The sequence below is a fragment of the Manduca sexta genome, unplaced genomic scaffold (genome assembly GCF_014839805.1).
Source record: "Manduca sexta isolate Smith_Timp_Sample1 unplaced genomic scaffold, JHU_Msex_v1.0 HiC_scaffold_3150, whole genome shotgun sequence".
Classification (NCBI taxonomy): Eukaryota; Metazoa; Arthropoda; class Insecta; order Lepidoptera; family Sphingidae; genus Manduca; species Manduca sexta.
Window position 1 is genome coordinate 448 of NW_023594187.1, and position 10,774 is coordinate 11,221.

The 10,774-nt window shown below is 46.9% G+C and overlaps 1 protein-coding gene across 1 annotated transcript; it reads left to right on the top strand.

Annotated features, from left to right (window-relative positions):
• Positions 1 to 5,022: 5,022 nt before the first annotated feature.
• On the top strand, positions 5,023 to 8,249 carry LOC119192777. Its single transcript, XM_037446538.1, is given in 2 exon segments — positions 5,023 to 5,745; positions 5,748 to 8,249. Coding segments are annotated over 2 exon segments (2,616 nt in total). The 5' UTR covers positions 5,023 to 5,039; the 3' UTR covers positions 7,658 to 8,249.
• The last annotated feature ends 2,525 nt before the right edge of the window (positions 8,250 to 10,774 follow it).

The window sequence follows — 10,774 nt, forward strand, 5'->3', positions numbered from 1 at the left end:
TTTTTTCTTTTCATTAGTCGTAATTAATAACCTTATTTTTTTAAATGTACACAATAGAGTACGTTTCATTTATAATTAAACTGGCCGAGAAATTCCATTGTACATAGCAGCTGTCGCTCCGTTGTCCCTCCACGTTTTTCTACCTGTTCGAGATCCCACTGCTATTTTTATGCACAGGTATCTTTGAAAAATGTTCCCATATATCTACTCAGGTAATATTTAACATATAAATAAAAAAAATACTGTTTAAAGTGAAAATATATGGTCAAACATTAATTTTTTATAATAATTTGTTTAAACAATGAAAAAATTGAGTGCACAAAAAAATTTTGGGTAAACATTGCAATTTATAGTTTAAAAACAATATCCCACATCGATCATATTAATTCATTCACTATAACTCTAATCCGAGGTTTTGGTTTTGAATGCTCCAGGCACTCCACTATATCTAAACATTAACCTTTTAAACGATTTAAGGTTACTTAGCATGTTAAGTAAATTACTTTAATGTTGGCATGATGTACAATAGCTAATTATGATTTAACGTTACGTTGTTACGTTTGCTAAATAACTGTCCATGTATGATAAAGTTATATAGGTACAAATTGGGTATGTTTTATTCTAACCTCCAATAAAAATTGTATTATCTTGAAATTAATATAATAAAAAGTATAATGCTATAAAGTTTATTTTATTTTAATAAATTTACACTTAATTTGAAAAATATTGGAACTTTTTATTTTCTTTCTTCATTTTCGTTATTATTAAATAAAACTTTATAGTTTTAATAAAATCGCGATTTAGTGTTTTTGGCAAATTTTTGGGTATACTTAATAAATGGGAGACAATTTTACACACAGTATTTTTAGTCATATTTGGTTAAATAACCGCAGTTATTGCATTAATTTACGATACCATCGAGACTGCATGCTGTTGAATTTTAAATCGTAAAAGTTAAACATTCCATTATTATTAATTCATTCAATTATTCAAATAATCATAAATCATAATTATTGGTTATTGAATTGTTTATTTTTCCTTCAACTGTTTCAGCATATTATACAAAAATATATGTTTCCCAAAGGCGTATTTCCAAATGTTTCAAGATAAGTGTAAAAATAGTAAAGCTGAAATATGCGGTATGTTAAGATTTGTATGGAAATCGTAAAAACTTAAAAATCGCCAAACTCTGAGTTATTTATCTTCCTCTCACGCCGATGCAACTATTTTGCTAGACGACAAAATTTTAAAACTACAGACATTGAATACTTGAATTTAAACAAATTAAATGTTAAGTAATAAACATTTGTAACATTGTGGTTAATGTGCAGGATGATTAAACATTCAGCGAAAATTAAAAATGCAGGGTGACCGATATACGCAGGCGAAGAAAACAAGAGACAGGGAAATGTCTTCCGTCTCGACCACACACACAAGAAGCGAGAGGGCAACATCTTCCGTCTCGACCACACACACACGGAGCGAGAGAGATACATCTTCCGTCTCGCTCACACACGCCGCCTACGTGAAGGCGCCGCCCGCGCGCTCTGATTGGCCGAGCTGCGCCCACGCATGCAGCGCTCCGACTCCGAGGTGCGGGACTCAAGAGCTCGATATAAATGAGCGAATTCACCCCGACCAGTGCAGTTAGTTCGAGATCGCCGACAAGACAGCAAGTTCAGAAAAGGAAAAGGAAAACTCAAGAAAGTGAACAATTCAAGATAGTGAAGAATTCAAGATAGTGAAGAATTCAAGATAGTGTGAACGCCGCCGCGTTATTCGAGTTTTACCTGTAAACTTGGATGATTCAATAAAGCTTTGATTTTAATCTAATCACTGAGTTTTCTTTTTCACGCAATCCAGCGCACTAATGTTAGACACCTCGGTGCCTAACATTCTGGTCCTTCGAGCCGGATTATCGTGATTAGAATGCCAGTGACTAGATCAGTAGGTCGCCAGGCCGCTTCGGCAGTCGCGACTGGTACGCCGGCTACGACGACCGACACTACCAGCGCAACGGGGACAACGACGGAGGCCACGCAGACGTCCGTGACTGAAATCACGGAAGGATCATCGCAGCCGACCGTCGCCGGTGTCGCCGTGGAGGAGCAGCAAGCCGCCACAGCGAAGCCCCCGCAACCGCCGACCGGAAGCAAGCCAGCTTCCACAACGAAGCGATCTTCCAAAGCTCATCGTGTCGCCCAAGCCAAGACTGAACTCGCCCGGCTGAGATTGGAGCTCGCCGCCGCAAAGCTGGCTGAAATTGAAGCCGCCGACAGCGACGAAGACGACGTCGACTCTGTCATCAGCGTTGCGGAGGCCGAGCAATCTCGGCGTGTCGACAGTTGGCTTCGAGAGAGCCAACACCAACTTCCGCCTGAAGAGAACGTGCCAGTGACCGCAGCCGTGTCCTGGCGCGCCTCGGCGCCTGCACCGGCGGGAGTCACTGCCGCACACCCGCCGTCTCAGCGCCCCGGAGCTACGCAGCCGTTGCCGGCGACCGCCGCCGTGTCCCGGCAACCCGCCACCGCTGCGCCAGCCTTCGTGCCAGCGACCGCCGCCGCGTCCTGGCAGCCAGCCGCCGCTGCACAAGCCTTCGAGCCAGTGGCCGCCGCCGCGCCCTGGCAACAGTTGCAGCCAACGATCGCTGCCGCACCATGGCAGCCCCGCAACTACTTCGCACAGCCGCCGCCAGTGATCGCCGCCTGGCACAACAGCAAGGAGGTGTCGGAACAGTTTCCTGCCAACACCGACGTCTCAAAACCGAACGTGAGCTGCGTGAAGGAGCCCGCTGTCAACTCAGCGACCACCTCAACAAGGAGCAGTGAAAACGGAGCTGCAGGAGTTAGCTTCGGCGATTACGCAGGCAGTGCAGGCCGCAAATTATAAGCAACCACTGAGGTATGTCGAGTTACCCATATTTAATGGTGCACATCAAGAGTGGTTAACCTTTCGTGCCGCGTATTGTGAGACGTCCCATCACTTCACGGAGGTCGAGAATATGTCCCGACTACGCCGCAGCCTCCGTGGGATAGCGAAGGACGCAGTGCAAGGCCTATTGATCACGAATGCAGACCCGGCCGGGGTCATGAAGACACTAGAGACTCGCTTCGGTCGACCCGAGTCCATTGCCATGGCGGAGATGGACAGATTGCGCGCGCTGCCGAGACTCACCGAGTCACCGCGCGACTTATGCACCTTCGCCACTAGAATACAGAATATCGTCGGGACTTTACAAGCGCTCAATTGCACCTTTTATATGTACAATCCAGAGTTGACTAAAGGTTTAACAGAGAAGCTCACGCCTACGCTCAAGAGGCAATGGTACGAGTACGCCGCATCGCAACTAGCCGGACTACCGGACCTCGTGAAGTTCAACAACTTCGTGATGCGGGAGGCCGAATTCTGCAGTCCGTTCGCCGCCGCCGAGACGATCGTCGACCGCACTCCGAGCAAGAACAGTGACGGAATGCAGCGACGACAACAGCGGGTACACGCCGCTACCGAAAGAACGGACGAAGCAATGTGCAGTCTGTGTGCGCGACAGGGCCACACAATCGCCGACTGCACGAGATTCGCCAACGCCGACGTCAACACTAGATGGGATGAAGCAAAGAAGCGCAACCTGTGCTTCCGATGCCTGAGACGTCGGAACAAGCAGCACAGGTGCAAATCGAAGCAATGTGACATCGACGGGTGCGAGCGCTATCATCATCGCGATGCTTCACTCGACACACAAGCCTGTCGAGTCGAAAAGTGAAGAGCAGCACAACAACGAGCAAGTCAACTCTGCGTGGGTGCCGCGAGTGTCCTTCCTCAAGATAGCTCCCGTACGCATCTTCGGCCCGAGAAAGCAGTCGACACCTTTGCGCTCCTCGACGACGGATCCACAGTCTCCCTGGTAGACGACGACCTCGCGAAGAGCATCGGGATCGACGGACCGGAGGAGCCACTGCACATATGCACGTACGACGGGACGACCAGGAACAACGCCGGATCACGCCGAGTGTCGTTCAAGATCAGAGGACAAGGTGAGAACCTCCGCACCCAACAGATCGACGCGCACACCGTGAACGACTTGAAGCTCGCCACACAGAAGATATCCCGAGAAGCTGTTCGAGACTGCCGACACCTGGACGAATTCGTCGCGCATCTCGACCCTCGGGAAGTTCGCCCTCGCATCCTCATCGGGCAAGACAACTGGCATCTGCTGTTGGCAACAAGAACCAAGAAGGGTAAGAGAAACCAACCCGTAGCATCATTAACCCCGTTGGGTTGGTAGTGCATGGCAGCCGTTCAAGAGCCCTCGAACATCGGGTGAATTTCATCAATTACACCGCAGCCGCAGATGAACACATGCAGAAGTTGGTTGAAGAATACATCACAACGGACAACATGTACATTCAACCCAAGAGGCCGCAGAACACCATGGAAGAGAAGGCGTTGAAAATATTGGAAGAAAACACAACGCGAATGCCCGATGGAAGATACCAGACCGGCCTACTGTGGAAGTCTGAAGAGGTCAACATGCCGTGCAACTACCAGAACACATTGAAGCGATTGCACAACGTTGAGCGCAAACTCGACAAGGACCCGCAGCTTAGATGCAGATACTCGGAGCAGATGGAGGCGCTAATTCACAAGGGATATGCAGAGCCAGCAGTCCCGACGACGTCGATGAAGAAGTGGTACCTCCCGCACTTCGCGGTGATCAACGCGAAGAAACCCGACAAGCTGCGAGTGGTGCACGACGCGGCTGCAAAGACCAGAGGTGTGTCTTTAAATGACTATTTATACACAGGTCCTGACTTATTGCAGCCGCTTCCCGGGATACTTATGCGTTTCCGGGAACACCCGTTCGCGATCACAGCGGACATTTCGGAGATGTTTCTCCAAATACAACTCCGAGAAGAGGACCGGGATCGCCTTGCGTTGTCTCTGGCGAGGCACCCGACGAGACGACAAGCCTCCACAAGAATACAGAATGAAGACGCTCATCTTCGGTGCTTCGGAGTTCGCCCTCAACGGCGATATTCGTAATGAACCTCAACGCCGAGAGGTTCAAAGAAGAGTGTCCGGAGGCGGTCGCAGCCATAAGAAACAAACACTATATGGACGACTACATAGACAGCTTCGAGACATTAGAAAAGGCTAAGGAAATCGCCAAACAAGTCCGAAGAATCCACAGCGAAGCCCACTTCGAACTCAAGAAATGGGCCTCGAACTCGCCCGAACTATTGAAGGCCCTGGGCGAGAAGTCAAGCAGCGAAACAGTCAACATTCAAGACAAGCACGAGAGAGTCCTCGGGTTAATCTGGCGTCCAAAAGAAGATCAATTGGCCTTCGATCTGCGCCTCGTCGACGTCCCACCGAGCCTGCTGCAAGACGAAGTTCCTACGAAACGTCAAGCCTTAAAGATTGTTATGTCGGTTTTTGATCCCTTAGGACTCCTCTCTCCGCTGACAATCAAGCCGAAGCAGCTGCTGCAGGAAGTCTGGAGACGCGGAACGCCGTGGGACGACCGACTCGACGCAGACATAGCCGCCAGTTGGAGCAGATGCGTCTTCACAGACGCCAGTGAATCGGCGTATGCAGCGGTCCTGTACTGGCGCACCGTGGACAGCGACGGGACAACTGCGGTGACACTACTCACTGCGAAGGCGAAAATGGCACCACTCAAGCTGCTTTCGATCCCGCGAATGGAGCTGCAAGCCGCGGTTCTCGGGACACGGATGGCGATGGCAGTGAAAATGAACACCAACGCAAGCCGGACTCGACCACGTTCTGGACGGACAGCCGAACAACTCTGTGCTGGATCCGCACGGGTGCTCGAGCCTTCAAGCCATACGTCGCGCACCGCATCGCAGCCATTGAAGAGGGCAGCAGAGTTCCGGAGTGGAGATGGGTGCCTACGAAGTGGAACGTGGCCGACGACGCAACACGCGGCACGCCAGCAGACTTCGGCGCCGAGCATCGTTGGTTCCACGGTCCTGATTTCCTGCGCGAAAAACCCGAAGCCTGGCCAATAGAAAAGGACCCTCAGCCCGCGCACACTACGGGCGAGGAAAGGAGCCACGCCGTATTCGCCATCGCTCAAAAACAACACTTGAGCGATGCCATACCGGACGTGCAACGCTTCTCATCGTGGCTGCGTTATCTGCGAGCGACAGCAAGAGTTCTACAAGCCATCCAGATACTACGCCAGCGGACGCAGAGAATACACTACAAAAGAACGAAGAAACGTCCCAGCCAAGATCCGGATTGGAAAAACAACAAGGCGAGCGACGCAAAGCAACCCAAACCCGCTGTGAGCAAGAGGAGCGACTTCGTGATATTGCCCGCCGAGCTACAGCATCGCGCCGAGACGCTAATCATAAGAGCGTCGCAAGAAGAAACCTTCGAAGCCGAGTTGCGTGCACTAACAAACGGCACGCAACTACCCCGAGACAGCCGGCTCTATCCCCTCAGCACTCACATATCTGAGGGGATCATAAGGCTCAAGAGTCGAATCACCGCCGCCATCGGAGTCTCAGAGGATATGAAGAATCCGCCGATAGTGGACGGCGGACACCTCGCAACTAAGCTGTGGATAAAACACATTCACGAGCTATTGCATCACGCCGGCACCGAAAGTACGGTAAATCAATGCCGACAATACCGTTGGGTTATACGACTGCGACCCACGGTGAAAGAAATCGTCTCAAGATGCCTGAAGTGCCGAATGAAGACGGTCAACCCGCCGCAGCCGATCACCGGAGACCTGCCGCCCTGCAGATTGGCACACCACCAGAGACCGTTCACCTACACCGGTCTCGACTACTTCGGCCCGCTGACAATAACCGTCGGCAGGGCGCACCAGAAGCGATACGTGGCGCTCTTCACGTGCCTCACCGTTCGAGCAGTGCATTTGGAGATCGTGCATTCTCTGAGCACGGACTCCGCCATCATGGCGTTGAGACGAATGATCGCACGCCGCGGATGCCCCGCGGAGATATGGAGTGACAACGCGACGAACTTCCACGGCGCAGAAAAGGAGCTGCGACACATGCTGCAGGACGGCGCGGAACGAGAGGCATCAAGAAGAGCCATACGATGGCGCTTCATCCCTCCAGGAGCGCCATTCATGGGAGGCGCCTGGGAGAGACTTGTGCGATCCGTAAAGACCGCACTCACCGTGGTCTTACGAGAAAAGCACCCAAGAGAAGAAACACTCAGCACGCTGCTCGCCGAGGTCGAGAACACCGTGAACAGCCGCCCGCTGACACACGTCTCGGTCAGCCCTGAAGACCCGGAAGCTCTGACACCCAACCACTTCTTGTTGGGTTGCCAGGGACCGATCGCCACACCGGGATTCTCCGAGGACTACGGCTACGGGTCAAACATCAATCTACGCGCAGCGCAACAGTTAGCCAACGAATTCTGGGCGCGATGGCTAAAAGAATATTTACCGGAGCTGCGAAACCGGCGGGAGCCGCATGGAAGAGGACCGACGCTTCACACAGGCGACCTGGTGCGGATCGTCGACGGCAACTTACCAAGGAACGCGTGGGTACGAGGCAAGATCATCGCGACTCACCCGGGACCGGACGGCATCGTGCGCACCGTGGACATCGCAACGAGAGGCGGAGTCCTACGAAGACCGACGAAAAGGTCATAGTAATCCTGCCGGCCTGCGAAACAGCGACCTGCACCCGTCAAGGAGATGTATCGCCCCCAGCAGGCGATACACGGCGGGAGGATGTGCAGGATGATTAAACATTCAGCGAAAATTAAAAATGCAGGGTGACCGATATACGCAGGCGAAGAAAACAAGAGAGAGGGAAATGTCTTCCGTCTCGACCACACACACAAGAAGCGAGAGGGCAACATCTTCCGTCTCGACCACACACACACGGAGCGAGAGAGAAACATCTTCCGTCTCGCTCACACACGCCGCCTACGTGAAGGCGCCGCCCGCGCGCTCTGATTGGCCGAGCCGCGCCCACGCATGCAGCGCTCCGACTCCGAGGTGCGGGACTCAAGAGCTCGATATAAATGAGCGAATTCACCCCGACCAGTGCAGTTAGTTCGAGATCGCCGACAAGACAGCAAGTTCAGAAAAGGAAAAGGAAAACTCAAGAAAGTGAACAATTCAAGATAGTGAAGAATTCAAGATAGTGAAGAATTCAAGATAGTGTGAACGCCGCCGCGTTATTCGAGTTTTACCTGTAAACTTGGATGATTCAATAAAGCTTTGATTTTTAATCTAATCACTGGTTTCTTTTTCACGCAATCCAGCGCACTAATGTTAGACACCTCGGTGCCTAACAGTTAAAATATTTTTTAAAATCAATGTATCACTTTAAAATCCATGTCTATAATTTATTAAATGTAGCCCTCGAATGAATAAATATTAAATGCACGGTAACCGAGAATCCGGTAACAGATGAAAGTATAATTTTTCATTATATCATATTTTCATACATTTGTTTCGTCTGTTTTCAACTGCGAGAACTAATCACTAACTAGACGTGAATTTAAATTCTTTACTTGCCAATACTTGTTTAGTTACCCAGATTAAAGCCGAAACAAAATGTATGAAAATGGACCTTGAGGTATCGCCTTAAACTGTTTCCTTCAAGTGACCAACAACATTTCTTTGACAAAGTATCGGCGAATAAATGATAGGTGTTCGATTTGGCTTGGATTTTGGAAAAACAATTTATATTTTTTGGTGTTCTTTGATATGTGTACTATTGATTATTTCAAATAATCTATACAAAACTTATTTGTTTAAACGAGCTAATCCCAGGAACTACTGGTTCTTTTTTAATCTTTATTTAAGGAGGTTGGTCGTTATTTCACGACTATGTCCCTACATACGTCTACTTTACCCGTGCCTACTCATTTTTCAGGCTATCAAATATTTTTTTAATAAAACCCTAGTTCCTTCCGATACAGGTCGCATTAACAATTCTGTTAGTGTTGGATAGTCCAGTTATCGAGGAAGGCTTTAGGTTATATAACATCACGCTGTGACCAATAGGAGCGGAACATTAATGTACTATATTGCAAAAACGGGGAAAATTTATTCCTTTTGAGAGCTTTCTTTGAGCGTTAAAGTAACGCAACATTCATGTATAACCGAATAAAATATATAATGGTTACGGCGCTTGTAGCAAAAAAATTATTATTTCGAAACGTGATTTATTCGAATTAAGTTTGTTTCAGTTAGCGTATCTCAAAGATCATAATAAATAAATTCTCTTAGATAAAATTACTTTATTTGGATATTCAATTCAACATATCTCAAATTATACATCTTATTTTATTCTTTTTGTGTAGGCTTTGAATTAATGCAATAACATTTAGTCTTAAAAGGATTGCTACATTTATAGCGCTTTACAAAAAATACATAAACTTGTTATTCGAGATGATACTTTAATAGATATGAAAAAAAACTTTGAATGAAAATAACAAACATTATCATCTGTTTCCGTATTTTCAAGCTGGATTTAAGCAGTATGGTCTAAAACTTGTAAAAATTAAATACCTATATTTTATCTTATTTCTATGAAATGCAATCTATATACGTAGTATAGTTCCCAATAATATGTGTCGAGTGTTTTATAAATTATAATTAATTCTTATATTGAAAATACGTAACGAAATAGTTTCTTCTATATTTTTCTGTTTCGTCTGTTTTTTTTTTGTTTTTATACATTATATAAAACAAACAAAATAATACAGAGAATAATTCGTAATAATATCTCGTAAATAATCGTTCGTAAATAACGTAACTATTTCGTTGCGTGCATTTATTTTGAGAAATACTCAAATTTTACATTGTTTTAAAATCAAATTAAAAATTAGATAGTTGTAACGGAAAGGAAACATTTAAATCGCTGTGACAGTTTACTTCTATTTAGAATTTACTAATTTATTTAGGTTGCGTTTCTGTCATAGTCAATAATTATCTATTCTATGAGTGTAGTGTAGTAATACGCCAACACAGTAGTATATACGATTTAATATAATCAGACACTTATCACACTAATCCACTATTTTACTAAGACATCCGCACTCTACGACGGTTAGGGCACAACCTCTTCTCCTCGTCCAATGCTGCCTCTTTTATAATGTTGTTTGACAGTTCACGTGGAGAGGGGAAAAGGTGGTACAATATTAAAATGAAGGTAGTTTTGACAGTGGAGACGGTAGGTGCGACAACATCCGGCCGTCCTGCTTACGCGTTCGTCCCCGAACAGCGTTTTGGTGTAATATAGAAGCTGAAAACGTAATGATGCATGAATTAGTTATCTATATAATATTATATATTATTTAAACAGTTATATCGTGCCACATGTAGTGTGCTTGAGGTTAGTAAAGTGTGTTATCCCATCGTCGGCCAACACACTCATCACCTGCGGTTTTAACTAGACGATGTTCATTCAGGATCGTTCTAGTTGCATATCACCGCCTGTACTACAACAGCGTTCACAACGGATGCCTGTTGCAGGGTGTCTAACCAAACAACTATACATGGCCTCATTATGTTTGAAGCGGATATATTAAACCTTTTAATCATAGGTTTGTTGTACTGTAACAGTCTAAATATTTAAAAGGGTTACACTGAATTCATACCGATTAAAATTGATTACCTTTTGACAACATCCGGTTTTAGGCCATATGGATCCATGGCTTCATATTCTCTACGCATGTAATTCCATCATACCGTTTGGAAGATCTTTCTGCACCTCTCATGTCCACTACTCGATATCTATCGTGGCCCAAG